Below are 18,081 nucleotides of genomic sequence, written 5' to 3'. Positions count from 1 at the left end.
TTTATAAGGCTTAAGGAAGGCTTTATTCTAGGTGTTGGATCATTGCTGCAGGGATTTGCTTCCATTCCACCAGAAGAGCATTAGTGAGGTTGGGCACTCATGTTGGGTGATAAGGCCTGACACACAGCTTTCCAATTGTTCCCACAGGTGTTGGATGGGGCAGAGGTCAGGGCTCTGTGCAGGCCAGTCAAGTTCTTCCACATTGTTCTCAGCAAAACCATTTCTATATGGACCTCGCTGTGTGCCCACGCACATTTTCATGCTGAAACAGAAAAGGGCCTTCCCCAAACTGTTGGGGAGGCACAGAACCGGCAAGAATGTCATTGCATGCTGTAGTATTAAGATTTGCCTTCACTGGAACTAAGGGGCCTAGCCCAAACCATGAAAAACAGCCCCAGGGGAATTCATATACTTTTGGTCATAAAGCGTATCTTTGGTTAGTGTATCTAATTGCTACCACACACTTCCTAGTCCAAGATTGATTGACACTGTAGGGATTATTTTCAGCCTCGCCATGGCCTCTTCTGAGCTGTGATCACTTCTCTCTTAACCTCTCGGCCTCCCCCCATATAAATATGAACAGCATGAATATGGAAATACCTCCTGCTAGTCTTTTATTTCAGGCAATTGTAAATATGAATTCTTTATATTTATTTGTCATGTATTCTTCATAATGTAGCTTAAAAGAATAAATAATTTGTCTAAACATGAAAAGAGAAAAATGAACAGTTTGTTAAAATTCTTTGATTGCAATTGTGGTTGGAACTAAAAAAACAGCACATTCAGGGGTCCTCCAGGATTGCATCTGAGAACCACTGGAATACATCATAAATGTTATATTATATATTCTACTTTATTGGAAATATGGGAAACAGCCGGATGATTAATAATATGTGTACAGTCTTAATAAGTGAGCCACTAAAAAATGCAAACCTTTTTACTAGTTAGAGAGTAACTTGGTAGTTTCTTTTTTAAGCCCTTTTTTGCTGTCTAATTTTGTATCCTGCCTTTGGTTTTTGCCATCAATAACATTATGGCATACATTTCTGTTAACATCATGCTAAATATTACTGGATCCCAATTTGTTACCCTTCCCCTTAATTTAATTTCTGCTGGGTAATTAGCAAATAATTTGCTAGTTTAACTGGGAAATCCCCCCATACCCATAGTGAAAAAGGTCCACATTTATAGCAGCTTTATTGCACTATTTATAGGCCAATATTTAAGTCTTTAACCAGTCTCACTTGCTGTTTTAATGTGGCGATACATCAAGATGCAGCCTGTCTATAACCTGCAAATCTCTCACTGAATTTAATACACTTGGTTCCTGTTGTAAACACTGACAAACAGCTAAAAAGGCATATCCTGGGATGACCCTGGAAATAGTGATTTGATACAAACTGTCCATTTAAATTAAATGGGCTCACATAAAAATAACACTAGCAGATCTCGTCTGGTTATACTAGGCCAATCCAAAAGGTAACATTCATTCTATCAACAAGGATTATGACAAAAAAAACCAAAACATTATATGTACACTAATTTCTCATTCCTCATTGTCATGGTTTTAATTGCCTGCTTGTTATTTTACCTGGAAGATCAAATCAATAAGGTGCAGTCACCTCGATCATTGACCACAACCTTTTTACTGACTTTTTTACAGACTTTGTTAATGTTGATGTCATTGATGTGTATGAACCAGGAAATAATCATTGTAGCGCTTTATTATGGACATATTCAGACTATGTAATCGTCTAATTGTATTTGTCCAAATTTGAGAGTGGTGCTGCACTTTTTACAGATGGAATAGCCACAACATTTTGTTGCCCTTATAATATGTTAGAGTACCAACTTGGTTATGGCCAACTATTGTACATAACATCATTTTTGGCAGTTGAAAACTTGACTTCATAGCCATAACTATCATAGCCATATTAACACTGCCCCTTTTCACATGAATGTTAGCCCACTTATAGTCTCCAAGAAGAGGGTTTTCATCAACATAAATGAGTATATTAACTTTGAATGTCAATGTGTGAAGAAAAGGCATAATCTGATTCCTAATACTTTTCACTAAATTACTCTTAAATTGAAAGTCATGGCGAATATCTCTCACAATAAATTGTTCCTCAGGCTTGAGAGTTTGCCTCACAGTTTGGAAGAAATGAAAGCCTGGGAAGAATTAAAGTGCCTTTATATCTTGAATGAATAGACCCCACAATTTAAAATGTTGCCTAAAATGGTAGGTATACAGATGGTTAGAAAATTAATATAAGCCTGTATGACTTAATACCCACACAAAGCTGCCTGGTGAAACTTATATCATTATAATCTGGGTTCTCTCACACTGCTGTCAGATGCTGTGTGGTAAACATGTTGGCCTCATAGGATTAATATTTTAATTTTCATCATGTAGGCTGAATTTTGGATCTGGATTCTGTTTCAGCCACACTAAAAGCAGGTCTATCCTACCAGCTGATACAAAAGCAAATGAACTAAACTAGGAATTTTATGCCACTGTGGTAGACAATGATTCTTAACCATGATTTACTGTTGATATTCTGAGTAGCACTGAAAATAATTTTGTTTAGCTCACAGACAGTGTTATCCAATTCATGACTGCTCCAGTGAAAATATGCTCAATTGCAGAATTTTTGATTTTCCATGCTTAAGGAGAAGTGGTATTTTTTTAAAATAAATCTGCCATACCCAAAGATGACTGTCACAATTCACCCTGTGCTTTGTAATACACTATATTTTTAGGGGGCTTCAGGTATATGCAGAGGGCTGCATATACCTGAAGGGGGGCGGAATCAAATCCGACAGAACTGCACAAATATAACTATTTTATAAATGTGCATAGCTGGAATAGCTGGAATAGTATGATGTGGAATGTGTCAGACCTGTCAAAATTTATTATCGGGCTTCCTAATTTATGGCCACTGTACCACCAATAATTGCACTCACTATCAGGTCAATAACATGTGAGTGACATCTGATTGACTTGACTGATACTTTTCTCGACAGACACATATCTCAAAATATCTGGAAAGGGAAGATTGGTAGCGATAAAATCCTGAAATGTGATTACATTTGTCTCTAGGTTAGTAGCCGAGTTGGCTTAAATTGCTGCTCTCAACTGGAACCCAGACTACATATGAACATAATTCTTTAGAAGGAACTGTCCACTGGTTCATAAACAAAACACATCCCCTAAAGATAGACTGACATCAGTGTCAACCTGGTCAGGCCAGCTTATAAAATCTGAAGCTAGGAATAGACTGGAAAAGCCTATGTTTTTTATAGCCACACTATATGACATAGATAGCCAGAAATCAGAAGTAAGCTGAACAGATGTCTCACATAAAAGTTACAACCTAATCACCTTTTAAGGTGATTATTAGGTCAGCATATCAGATACCTATTTTCTGATTCATGGCAGAGGCCATGCTTACCTTGTCTTTTGAAGGAAGGGGCTTACTCTCAAGATGTGATCCATAAAGAAATTTCAACCTTTTTATACATAGTTTGATAACACCATAAGTAGTTGGTCAAACTAGCATAATCTTAAGGTCGTCATATTTAGTATTTGATTGCAAATCCAGAGGGGGTTTTAGAGGTGACACGCTTGCTGAAAAAAGAAAGTGTTTAAAAAAACTAAAAAAAAAAAAAAAAAAACTTAATAAAACAGGAGGAAAACAAAATAAATGCAAATTAAAAAGTGATACCGTTTTTATTACTTACAAGTACAATATAGTCAGTTACCTAACATCTGTGCATTTCACATTAAATTCTAAACTGCTTTGAACCCATGAAATTCTACCACCTATAAAAATAATTGTATTTATTACATATTAATATTATCCAATCACAGTCATTCAGGACATGTCAACTGACATGTATGGTGTAGGGACCACATGCACTGCAATGTTCAATACTGGCTGACATAGTGATATGGTGATTAAGCTAGCGATTGGTGACAAAATTAAGTGTTTCTAAAACATGGAGGATTGTTGTTGCATTGTAAATTTAATTGTAAACTTGTTTCTAATCTTTTATTACAGAATGCATCAAGTGCCTGTTTCTGCATTTTACCCTTAACATTAGGGGAGGTGCTTGGTAATTAAGGGGAGGCGTACCACCTCTACTATAAATCTCTGGGTAAAACCCTGCCAAGCCATAAAACGTACCTCCATTATGTTTCACAGACGAGGAGGGCTGCTTTGAATCATAAGCAGTTCATAAGACTTTGTTCCAGGATGGTATAGTTTTTTTAAAATATACTTTTTAGCTAACTCTAATCTGGCCTTTCTGTTCTCAAGGCTTATGAGTGGTTTGCATTTCTGGTGAATTCTCTGGGGTTATGCTGGTGTAGTCTTCTCTTTATGGTAGTCTTTCACACATCTATACCTACATCCTGGAGAGTGTTCTTGATCTACTCAACAGTTGAAACAAGTTTTTTCTTCATGACTAAGAATATTCTACGTTATCCACTACAGTGGTCTTCCATGGTCTACCAAGTTGTTTACTATTGCTGAGTTCACAAGTGCATTCACAAGTGCATGCTTCTTCACACACCCATAATGTCTTTGGTGTGTCTCTGATCAATTTATTCTAACTTTTTTGCCCCATGATGGCCTGCTTTACTGGCATTGACATTTCCTGGTCGAGACAACAGCAACAGACTCAAAATGCAAATGTCACACCTAGAATAACCTCTAGACCTTGTTAAATGTATTGTGCATAAACTGATGCAACAACACACAATTGGTCAAGAAACAGCTGGGCACCCAACTGTCCGATTACTTTTGCTCCACCAAAATGGGGCCCACTACATATAAAAAGGTTGTTATTCCTACATGGATCACCCAGTATGGATGTACATATGAAATTAGAACTGACCGGCTGCACTTCAACTGCATAGTCATTGTGCCATTTAAAATCCAATGCGTACAGAGCTAAAACAACAAAAACTGTGTCACCATTTTAATGCTTATGGACTGCACTGTATGTGTGTATAGTTTGGTCTATTTGTAATTAATAATGGGAATATGGCTTTTCATGTTGTGTGGTGTGAGCATTGTTTGTAGTGAATTCAAATATTAACCCTATTCTAAACTAAACCTCATCAATAATTCAAGCACATAATAGGCCATGAATGACTGGTGTATTTCATACTTTGTACTTATAGTTGTTGCTGGTTGCTCGTTTGGAATCATTAAATTGCATGTTTTACTTTTAGTTCTGTATAGGTTCAAATATATACAGTAATTTAAAGCTTTCTAGTAGCATTATTGTGACTAATGTCCTCAAAACATGAAAGTTTTGTTGAATTATGCCTTTACAAAGTTATCTTTTATACTTCTGACAATCAGCATAATAGCTGTGTTGGAAAATATGTTATTATGGCCTCAGTCTTGAATAGGACTTTAATTATTGTGGTCTTGTCTCAACCCCCCTGCAACCTTTGTCTTGAAATGGACATTTTACGAATGACTCAATTTTGACTCGGTCTTGATTGAGATCTCAGCTACAGCTCTGATTAATATGCTGCAAGGAGATTTTGTACTTATACATCATCACTGGCACAATGTGAACACCATTATCTAACATAACTTTCTCTTGTCAATCACCATTAGCCTCAATGGGCACATTAGTCTGATGGAGGTATGTTATGTTTATAGATTACTGGTAGGCTCCACAACGCATGCTAAAAAGAATTACCTCTCTATACTTATATTTCTCATTCACTGTTTTTATTGAGAAAGCTCATTCAATTATTGTCTGTGAAATAAAATAGTTTAGTAAATAAAATTAAAATAAAAACCTATATATATTACATAAACCCTCAGATATTAAATAAGTCAAATAACTGCATGTGTCATTGTATTTATCAGCACTATTGCTAAAGAATACAATATGGAAGCAACCCTCTTTTCCAAAATGTCTGCTGGCCACAGTTGCTTCTCTTCACTGCATAAACCAGCTGAGATGCACAGTTGTTGAAATACATGTAAATATTTCACAGGCAGCCATCGCAGGTGCCAAATGACCCTCTTTTAAAAAGGCAAGCCATGGCTAATTGTGTGCTGCCAGCTACATTCAGGGGTCAACGCTGGAAAGTAGGGTACATTGCTAAACTGACAGGTAAGCAGCCCCATTATTAATTTCGACCAACTATACAATCTTAAGTCCAGACCACAGAATGTAGATTGTTGTCCATAAACCATGCAGAAAGTTGACAGTTACAAATGAATCTGTAACTTGTTATGTTGAATAATATGTTTAAATCTCTTAAAGCAACAACATGTGTTGGAACAAGAGCCTCTGTTATATCCTGAATATTGCCACAGCTAGAGAGTGTTGATAGTGTAGGAATTTCTTAACAAAAATGATGGTGTTAAAGATGAAGATAACCAAAGACAGAGTCAGGAGCTCCTTTATATAATTTAATAACACGACCAGTCGGGAACAGGTACAAGTACAGTCTTCAAAAATTTCCAATACTCCAATACTTGAGTTTTCAGAGACAAAGAACTGTTGTTTCAGCCTATGAGATCAATTTAATCACCATATGCAAAGATTCCATTACTAGCCAATCATCAGTTAGGATCAGGAAGTCCATACCAAGGCTGACCATTCAGGTCCAGAGGTCCTCTAATCCCCTAAAGCACTTGATATATACCACAGCTGTCTATTATCATTTATCAAGTTACAATAAGATCTATATGATATTTTATATAACTGCTTATATAGCATTTTCTGTAAGTCAACTTTTTAATCATAACCCATCAATAGGCATGATGTGAAGCAGAGAATTCAAGTTTCATATCACTTTTATCAAATGACATCGATGGACACCTTTATATGAGAAGTTGTTTACTGAGGTTTTGAAATTAACTACTATTTTCTTCTCTGCACACAAATAAGTCAAGCACTGTCCAGCCCATATTAAAGATCTTTTCATTAAATTGAGGAGTCTCAATGACATATTAAAAATCTCTTGTTTTATTATAGCTGACAGCTTGCAACGCTTTGATATTGACAAAGTTTACTGTATGTTTGTGGAAGGTTTCCTGTTATATGCACACTAACCAGCCTTTTGTCACTCATCTTCTGTCTGCCTTATTTAAAGAAACCAGGACAGCACAAACATACCAAACCTCAGCGATATTTTTTCTCTCTCTTCTTTCACTCCAGTATCCCAACATTCCTCTCTCTGCCCCTCTGGAGTTGTCTCTTGTTCCTATACAGTGCTGTCCCCATGTTAGGTGGCAAGTTAACTCTTTTCCGCATTTTCTCAATTCGGAATGCCTAATGGTTTATAGCCACATTTGCTGGAGAGTGTAGACAAGCATGTGATTTCCTCTCCAAAGCACATGATAACATCAGCTATTTCTTTTGACACCCCAGCCCAGAAGCCAAGCTTGCACAGATGTGAGTCAGAGGAAGATACGTAATGTGCAGCTTTAGCAAGCAGACCTACTAGGGTGCCTAAATGACCAGTAGGGGTCACTAGAGAGCAATGAGAGACAGATCCCAGCTGGCCCAATTGACAACTATGTTGCCCTGGGCAACACTACAAAAATTATGTGTCATCATGCAGGACAACTCCGGGCTGTGGGGCCCATCCATGCATGAACAGTGCCTTAGCAGGTTGAGCAATCCACCAACAAAGGCTAACTTTATTTAAATCATTAATTGGTAACAACTACCATGAATGAGCAGTGATACATTAGCTTTGTGAAGAATGTGCTGTGAAGATGATCATTGAAAACCATGTATAATTTGGACAGCTGACGACAGTAATTAATGCATGTAATCAATAATGTAAATCTCTATCCCTGATTATTGGTTCATTTAAACAGTCTTACAAAATGAAAGTAGTCTATTTAAAAATCAGGTCACAAATAACAATTCCAATAAAAATATAGCTGTAAGCAGCGATGCGTGGACTCCAAGCACACACAGTCAATATTAAGCCACTTAAACCACCAGTATATAGTGCTCTCGTGTCACTATGTTATTGTGTTGATCAGCGATATCAACATAGTTCATCCTTGAAAGTTTTGTTAAATATGTTGTCATGTCATTATTTTAATCCTCAAGCAGAAAAGAGAAAGTTTTAATTTACAGCATTTATATACACATGGACCCATGTTGGCCCTGCATAGTAACATATTCAATTTTAGGTCTTAGGTTAAAATCTTTGCTGTATTTGTAATGTTTATAAAATCAATTAGGGTGTAAATGATCACTTTATACAGTATTCTGAACTTCTGTGCGAATAAATGCCTTCCCAAAGCAACAACATACATTTCCAGTGAAATCCGAAACTATTTACATTGAACTCCGATTTAATGCCCCTATACCAGCGGTCGGGAACCTATGGCTCGCGAGCCATATATGGCTCCCAGACAATTTTGAGTTGAAAAAAAAAATAATAATAAAAAAAATAAATAAAAAAAAATCTGTTTGGAACTGATTTTAAAATACTTGTGATATTGCTTAATAATACTGTGTCATTTTAAAGTAAACAGAAATTAGTTTTGAAGATAAATTTCACGGGTCACAGGTCCCGTGACCCGTGACCCGTGGGTCGGGTCGGGAACCAATGGCTCGCGAGCATGTCACGGGTCATTGTAAAGGTGAAGAAATCCATTTGATCAGATAGCCAACTAGTTTATCCGCTTCAACCCTTGTAACGGAAAAGATGGCGAAAAGAAAAAAAGACGATGATTACCGTGCATTCCAGGCTGTGTGGACATAGGAATTTGCATTTGTGGAGAGAGCAGGATCTGCGGTATGTCTAATATGCAATGATAAAATTGCATCGATGAAACAGTCAAATATAAAGCGGCACTTCGATACGCACCATGCTTCATTTGCATCGAAATATCCAGCGGGGCACAGCAGGACAAAGGCATGCGAAGAGCTACAGCGGAGAGTGCAGACGAGTCAGCAGCAACTACGTGTGTGGACTAAGCAAGGTGACGGGAATTCCGCTAGCTTTGCGGGTGCTTTGGCAATAGTAAGGAATGGAAAGCCATTCACAGATGGCGAGTATGCCAAAACATTCATGCTTGATGTGGTCAATGAACTGTTTGATGACTTCCCAAATAAAGACAAGATAATCAAACGAATAAAAGACATGCCTCTGTCAGCAAGAACTGTTCACGATCGTAGCATCATGATGGCAAATCAAGTCGAGGAAACACAAATTAAGGACATAAACGCCGGGACATACTTTTCTCTCGCATTAGATGAGTCAACAGACGTTAGCCATCTATCTCAGTTCAGTATAATTGCCAGGTATGCTGCAGGTGACACACTGCGTGAGGAAAGCTTGGCTGTTTTGCCAATGAAAGGGACAAAAAGAGGAGATGATTTATTCACGTCTTTCATGGAGTTTGCTAAAGAAAAAAAACTACCGATGGATAAACTTATTTCTGTCTGTACTGATGGTGCACCCTGTATGTTGGGGAAGAACAAAGGATTTGTAGCGCTTCTCTGTGAACATGAAAAGAGAGCCATGCTAAGTTTTCATTGCATCCTGCACCAGGAGGCGCTTTGCGCTCAGACGTGTGGCCAGGAGCTTGGTGAGGTGATGTCGCTGGTCATTCGAGTGGTCAACTTTATTGTTGCCCGAGCTTTAAATGATCGCCAGTTTAAAGCTCTGTTAGAAGAAGATGGGAATCATTATCCCGGTCTGCTTTTACACAGCAACGTGCGTTGGTTGTCAAGGGGGAAGGTGCTCAGCCGTTTTGCAGCTTGCCTGAGTGAAATCCGGACTTTTCTTGAAATGAAAGGCGTCAAGCATCCTGAACTAGACAACACTGACTGGCTCCTGCAGTTTCACTATCTCGTGGACATAACTGGCCATCTGAACCAGCTCAATGTGAAAATGCAAGGTATTGGAAATACAATCTCATCCCTTCAACAAGCAGTGTTTGCATTTGAAAGCAAGCTGGAAGTCTTTCTCAGGGACATTGAAACAGGTCGTTTTCTGCACTACGACACTGCGACAATTTAGAGATGCATGCTTAGCAAGTGATTCCACTCAACATCTGGATCTCCAGCAGCTAGCTGGCTTTACGTCCAATCTCCTGCAGTCATTCAAAGCACGTTTTGGAGAATTTTGTGCGTGCACTGGTCTTTTCAAGTTCATCACTCATCCACATGAGTGTGCAGTGGACAAAGTCGACCTGACATGCATCCCCGGGGTCTCTATCGGAGACTTTGAGCTGGAAGTTGCTGACCTGAAGGCATCAGACATGTGGATGAGTAAGTTCAAGTCACTTAATCGAGAGTTGGAAAGTCTTGCGCGACAGCGAGCAGAGCTGGCGAGGGAACACAAGTGGACAGAAATGAAAAATCTTCAACCTGAAGACCAGCTGATTCTTAAAACTTGGAATGAGCTTCCTGTGACATACCACACAATGCAGCGTGTGAGTATTGCTGTATTGACCATGTTTGGCTCTACATATGCATGTGAGCAGTCATTCTCGCATATGAGGAACATTAAGACCAACCTACGCTCACGTTTAACTGATGGAAGCCTCAACGCCTGCATGAAGCTCAACCTCACCACGTATGAACCAGACTACAAGGCCATCAGTAAAACCATGCAGCACCAGAAGTCGCATTAAAAGTAAGACATATTTAATTTATTATACGTTAAAAATACTATATGGCTCTCAATGAAATATATTTAGAAATATTTGGCTTTTATGGCTCTCCCAGTCAAAAAGGTTCCCGACCCCTGCCCTATACCCTACTTCATTACATTTTGTGTTAAATATCAAATTGTTCTGTTTTCCTTTGAGATATTGAACTTACATATGAGCATAAGTGCATATTGTAATCACATTATGTAAATGTACATTATCAAGTTGAACTGATAAAGATACAATGAATTTCCATCACTTGTATGTGAATACACTCGTACAGGCCAAGAATACGTGTGATTCAGTTGGGTCAATACTTCAAATTTTGACTCTTGATATGAGTACCAATATACAGCAGCTGCCAAATCTAATCAATTCCCATTGAACCGTTTGGGAGTTATTCACATTTTTGTGATCAGCTACACTCACATTTTTTGTATTGGCTCCTAATCTATACACATTTTAATGAATAAAAACTCTGTTTTTCATGAAACTTGGAGGCTGTACATAAAATGTTATGCACATTATTACATTTTTGTAGGAGAAAAAACATGTTTTTTTTAAATGCAAAATTGTGACCAAGTAAAACAAAATCTTACATGCATCCTTTATTTGATATCCTGAACACAGGTATCCATGAGATGATCATATGTTTCATTCAAAAGTTATTAACATTTTGGGGTAAGCAATGTTCACATTGATTTATGTTGGCTTGGTATTCATCCATATTTTTACCCATCAAAATTCTGCACAAGTTTTTCATGGAACTTGGTTTAAGGAGGTTGTACACAATGTTTCATAAAAAACTTTTTAAAAAATTAAAAAAACACATTGTATTTATAGTGTTTTTCAAAAAATTCTAAATTTCAGAAATCCAATATGGTATGCATTATGGGCAGAGGAGGCTAATCCATAGAGACAGAGGAGGTTGCTCCTCCTCTATTTTTGAGAGGCAAGAGGGAGATCAAAATATAAAAAAGAGTAATTGGTTGAAATAAACTATTACCAAATCTCAGTATCATTAATAAAATATGTTTTCTCTCTTCTTTGGAAAAAATCCATTATTGAAATTCTGATTAAAATGCTTCAACAGCGACACCTGCAGGGCAGGCAAGAGGGGAAAGGGCAGTCTGTGTGAAGTGGTGGTGGGGGGCAGAGGAGGACGAGCTCCTGCTGTCCTCCTTAGGCGGGATCTCTTATATCAATTTAATGTACTTCATTTTTTTTCATGCTAATCTATTATTGGCCAAAACACGTAAAGTGATGCTCCAAGGGAGGTCCCTAACCAATCAACAACCAGAATACAATATTGACATTGCATTGGTCCAATGATCATTTCCAAATTTCATCTTCAATTCTCTACCACTGTATTGTATTATAACGTGCAAATTGCGAACTACTTTTAAAACACATCACTAAATAATTACATTTTATTTAAGCCCTTTTAACCAGAGGAGGCTGGTCCATAGAGGCAGAGGTAGTTGTCCAAATTTCCTTTTTTCGGAATTACGTTTCCCTTTTTTATCGAGCAGTAGCTAGCTACTTGCATTAGCCAACGCAACAGTTAGCTTGTTGTAGCAGCCCCGAGGGACTGAGCTAAAGGCGAGAATTGATTTTGAGGAAAGTGGTGCTGCTATTGCTAACGAGGCAATTAACGGCAGCGTGAGTGAGGGGGTAACAGAGAGGCATGGACGCAGACGCAGAAAGTGGGATGGGGAAGAACATCTTGTGGATTACTTGTTGTCACAGCCATTCCACAGTTTGGATTACGCAGCAGGTGAGGATAAAGACTGCTGGACAACCGGCTCCACAGATAACCATGATCAAAAATGCTAATTCTAGTGACACATTATGCACACACGAAGTTCATTCCCATCCAGAGCCCGCAGTGATTAGATGTGTCTTTCCCTCTCATTCACCTGGCCCCTTTTTTTATATTTATTCTTTGTGTTGTAATATGATATGTAAACCACAACAGGCTGTCCCGTTATTGGAAAATAATGTAGGGTCGCTTAACCAGCCTCGAAGTAGGCTACATTATTTTCCAATAACGGGACAGCCTGGAGGGGTTTATTCCACATACAACAGGTTACCAACAATGACTATATATGGTTACTTTTATATTTATTGATTTTTATCGCTTTAATCAGAAAGTGAAATATTCTTCCACGGGTGTTTGGGCATATTATTTTACCGTTGTCAAACAAAACTCTGGTTGGTAGTTCCATTTGCACCGTTTTTAGGCAAAAACCTCTGGTCGTTAATTCTATGAAAACAATGATTCTATCAAGAAAAAATAGTTCCTTCTAGCTTTATACCATACAGTTAGCACCAATTTTGGTAATTTTTGTCATTACATTATTTAATAAAACTGCATGAAACCATTAGTCAATCAAATGAATCTCCCTAACACTGTCTTGCTTTTTAAATGGTGTGGTCGTGCAATGTAGACATAACGTCTTTCTAAGACGCAAGGGACATTAACAAATACACTGCTTATAAAATTTTATTTGGTCATCAGATTCATGAATTATGACAATTATCACATTTTACCGAGAAATAACACCACCTATTGACCAAACAGTAAAAATACTTTCAAGTTTCCTGAGAGTGACCTGATGAAAATCAAATTAACATCATGTATTAAGTGATTCCTAATGATCAGACAATAAAAAGTTATTAGGATTTTAGTGATAAGGCACACCCACATCAATTTTATTAATCCACATTTTGACGTATTAAAATTCTGGAGGAGATTTTGAGCAAACATGGTCAAAAGAGGCTGTATGTAAAATTTCATGCAAGTCCTGAATTTATCTCGGAGAAGAAGCATTTAATCCCCTTTGTGCAATCCCCAAAGTGCCCAGCACGTCTGCATGCTGAGATTGCTCAACTCAGGCATTCATTGCTCCTGCAACCAAACTATTAGTGGAAATAACAGACTGCATTTTAGGTTTATTAGTACACAATACACTCCACCAATTCTAAATACAGAGTTTCTAAGTATGACCATAGTCGCATAGGTTGTCCATTTAATAAGCACCCCTCCCGGCAGTCTCATCTGCAACTATACCCCCAAGCATGACAAGATTGAACAATAGCATCCATCTGGGAGTTGATAAAATATTATTTCACCACCAAACATTCGTATTCATAGCAACAAGACAAAGCCTAGAATAGCCCAAAGGTATGACAATACAATGGTGAAAAACTCACTGAATAGTGAAATAAGCAAGATTTTTGTCATTATACCATGTCATTCTACTTTCATTAACTGCACTAAATATGAAATAAGCATACAATCTTACCATTGGTTTTCCTTTCAATATTCAGTGGTCATTTATTGTCTAAAACAATCAATTTGAGAAATAAGCATACAAATAGACAGTAGAGGTAGGTATTTACAATGGCCATGCGCAGAACCCCACTTTCATTTTACACCAGCATGACTCCTTTCAGTTCGTTCTGATTTGATTGATATTGATAGCATGTTTAATTGTAATTTTATATAAGAGTGAGAGCCCCACATATCTGTGTCTTAGTGGTTGCTTCAGCACAGCATTGTGCATTCAATCGTAACATTATGCAGCAATATACAAGCACTCGTTGGGGTGTAATTTGCTAATGCTAATTTTTCAAGTCATCAGCAAGCTAATTTTCTGGGGAGAGGGTCAGATGAACAGGAAGCATAAAGTCTTGCTAGGATATATATGAGCATGGACATATTATTGCTTGTAACATTTTAATTATCTATGTTGCGTCATATATTTGATATTGTTATATTCACGTTAGTCATAAGAGACAACCCTTTTTCTAATGTAAGATTACATACTGTAGATTACAGAAAAAGCATACACATGTGCTTACTGTATATGCTTTATAATGTAAAAAAAAGATTTTGGACCAGTAGATATCCTAGACCCCTTTACTAATGAAAATATTCAAATGTGAGTTGATTTGTAGTGAAATGTATGATTATGTTATCATGTATAGCAATCTACAATTTAATTTAGATTTGGAGATACTAAGGGACACCTAACTGTCCTAAACTGCTTACTTTTGGCTTCATAGATCATTCTGCATATCACCCTGAGATTTTGCATACTTCAAAGAGTTTATGGTCCAGGATGGCAGACATTATGGATCATTGAGGCTAATTATATATGCATTAGGAAAACAAAAAATAAGTGTTGCATTTCACCAAAACGAAAGGTATTGACACCACAGTAAATACAAAATGTCATAATTTTACAGCTTATAAGAGACCACTGCTACAAAGCATTGAAAAATCTGCCCCATAGTGTGGAAAGCTTTTGAAAAAGGCTAGTAACCAGGTCAAATGATCATAACATAATTTATCGTTTTTTTTTGTAAAAAGTAAACTTAAATGGTCAATGGCAAATCCATTTCCAAAAGGCTAGCATTTGAAGGCAAATTGTTGGTTTTCGAAAGTAAGAAAAGAAAGGTCACAAAAAATAAAGGTCTAGGAAACAATTCAAGCCATTTTATGCAGTCATTTTAAGGACATTTCACCTTTCGCTACTCCATCAGTCCCTCTTTGCTTCAAGGTGAGAAATCACATGTTATTCCTTCCAATGTCTCTCACTACCGTGCATCTTATCAGTTCATTGCTATATCCTCATGATGCATACGGTATATGGAAAGACACCCTCTGTTTGTTTGTTGCCCCTAAGGATTACATCTGAGCAGCTGGTGCTGCATATCTAGGGAGAATTTGTCACCGGTGGGACTTTCAGTGTGAAAACAGCCTTGTATTTGAAGGAGGTTGTTCAATGAAGTGTGATGATGGAAATTATTCCAAAAAAAGGAAGAAAAGGGCTTTCTCCTTACCTTAAAAATCAAATCCTTTTTCCCATACCGTAGCTCTTTCAGTTGAGCCTGGATTTTTTTGGACTGCAAAGGGAAGATAAGGACACATGCGTCAGATTATTTGAATACTGAAATTGGTTTGAAATCACATAGTGCAACATTAAGGCCGTAGCAGAGAACCTTGTTGCTAGGTCTTATTCGGCAAGGCTTTAACATACAACCAGAGACCTTGGAGCACAAAAATACAAATTCTCTGCTCCAATTAAGCACATCACATACATTATGTAGTGGCGGTAGCATGCTGGCTGCCTTCATCCTAATAAATGTCCACTTGCCAGCACTCAACGCTCTGCCATCCCTGGCCGTCATTTCAGGACACCCACCGGGAAGCTTTGTGAAAGGGAGTGTTGGTGACTGCCTTTGAAGTTACGCAAGCAGGCAGAGACCTGGGCCCAGTCTAATGGGCTCTGAAGTGCAATGTAATAGTCAAAAAGGGGGCGGGGGGGGGGTTCTGGCAGTTAAGTGAGACATTTTTATTGCATAAAATTGTTATTATAGTGCAATCCTTATGTGTTTGCACATACACTATTCAAAACGTGTCCTCCTGGTTACAAGCAACAGTATCCAGGAATCACACCTGCAGCCTAAAGTCGAACACAGTGAATTTTCATCAGATGTCAAAATAAATCTCCCCTCTCCGCACCTGGGAAGCAGGAGTCATGAAAGGGAGTGTGCTGTCTGATGAGAAGTCTGCATTTAGTCAAAATGAATGCATAAAGCCAAGATTCATATTCCAGTTATTGTCAAGGATTGATGCTACAACCCATGTGTGTCACACAAGAAGAGCGTTGGGCTGACAAATATCCCCTGAATGTGTATGCATGCTGCCTCAGGCCCAGCTTTCCTGCCTGCCTACTGACCTTAATAATTTTTCACAGGGGGTGTTCTAGCGGCAACAGATTCCTCTTGAAACAGACATAGCAACTTCATTTTTCAATTTGCCTATCACTAGTTCTAGTTGACTGTTTTTTTTAATTTGTATTTCTTAGCCTGGCTTCCTTGACTTTTATTTGCACAACTCTGATCCTCATGTTGACAAATGCCAATAACAGACTCCAAAGGCAATCAAAAGCCAAGAATCAAAACTAGATACTAAAAGCTCTCACATACCCGTACTAAGGAAGCAATTGAACACACCTGACTAATAAGAAACACCTTTGAAGCCAATCCCAAAGATTATGGTGGGGATATATATATATATATATGTATATATTCCCTTAATTGTTAACATGAATATACAGTATATCTGCTGGAATTAACAATTAACCTGAACACAGTGCTGTATCTTAATGGTGAATCCATGGTGAATACCTATGCCTACTTTACAAAGAAAATATCATTACATTACTATTAATATGCCACTTTCCCTGTATTCTACAGAATTAACCACAATGACCAGACTCTCAGCCTTAAATACATTATTTTTATTCCTTCTGACCCCATGTCAACAGACAGAATTCACAAACAACTTCACACATCCACACAATAAAGCCCCAAACTTATTTTTTCCTTTACATTTATATCTCTGAAATCCAAATAAAGTTTTACTTTCAGCATTTTGATCGAGTTTAACATTAGCTACCTTGCTAACAGCTCGACCGACCGAGTGTATCATGTTAGTACAGAGGACTCTGAAATTAGGCACTTAAATCTGCATTGCGATTTGGTCTGGTAGGTAACGTTACTGGTTGCATGGAAACTGGTGCTAGATAGCACGTATTTCGATTTTCTTAAAGTTTTAATGGACAAATGGACAGCTGTGCCATTTATGTTGTTAACTACCTTTAACTAAACTACTGCTCTACCCTGCGATACTACATTTCTAAATTAATGTTAGCTAGCCCTATAGATCCTCTATCAACATACAAACAACTAATAGGCCTGTTGTGTACACAATACCCCATTAAAAACACTTCCATCTAAAAATATGACAAACACCTTCATTTATTTGTCTTTCATGGTAGAAAAATGACTGAATCCATGCCTATGCAGTTCTTTCAGTTAGAATATATGTGTGTTTGCATATATGTATGTATGTGTAGTGTACCTTGTATCATTATCTTGATGTTTTACCTTGTCATGCTTCCTAGTTTGACTTAGCATAGGTTAGCTCAGAGTAATGTTTACTGTGTGGATTGGATTTAGCGTGCTCATGGCTATGAATAACTGTACAAAATGAGTATTGTACCTTATCAGACATCTGTTTTGTAGTTGCTCCAATGACCTTCTGTACGCACATATTGGATGTTGCTTTGGACAAAAGCTTTTGCCAAATTAATGTAATGGTTTCATACATTAAATGTGTTCTTCCATGAAACAATTTTTGTTATTTGACGCTTTGATATCACACAAAGTTTGAATGACCACATTGTCTCCAGATGGTAAGATGAAACTAGAAATACCGCCTCGCGGATGTATGCCTCTGCCAACCAGTAGCCAGTTTGGATATAAAATGCCATCACTTCATCATTTTATCCTATTAGACATTTGTGTGAAACGTTGTCATAATTAGCATATGAATTCT

General features: G+C 37.6%; 1 protein-coding gene across 1 annotated transcript in view; it reads right to left on the bottom strand.

The window, feature by feature from the left end:
• The window catches only part of LOC118228159 (leucine zipper protein 2-like), a 151,791-nt gene that overhangs the window by 54,366 nt on the left and 79,344 nt on the right, over window positions 1-18,081 (bottom strand). Inside the window, exon 6 of the mRNA XM_035419495.1 lies at window positions 15,519-15,581. Within this exon, the coding sequence (XP_035275386.1) occupies window positions 15,519-15,581 (63 nt within the window). The remainder of the gene's footprint in view (window positions 1-15,518; window positions 15,582-18,081) is intronic.

The sequence above is a fragment of the Anguilla anguilla genome, chromosome 5 (assembly GCF_013347855.1).
Source record: "Anguilla anguilla isolate fAngAng1 chromosome 5, fAngAng1.pri, whole genome shotgun sequence".
In the NCBI taxonomy this organism is placed as follows: Eukaryota; Metazoa; Chordata; class Actinopteri; order Anguilliformes; family Anguillidae; genus Anguilla; species Anguilla anguilla.
The sequence above is the reverse complement of the archived record's forward strand: the minus strand, read 5'-3'. Positions and strand labels throughout refer to the sequence as shown.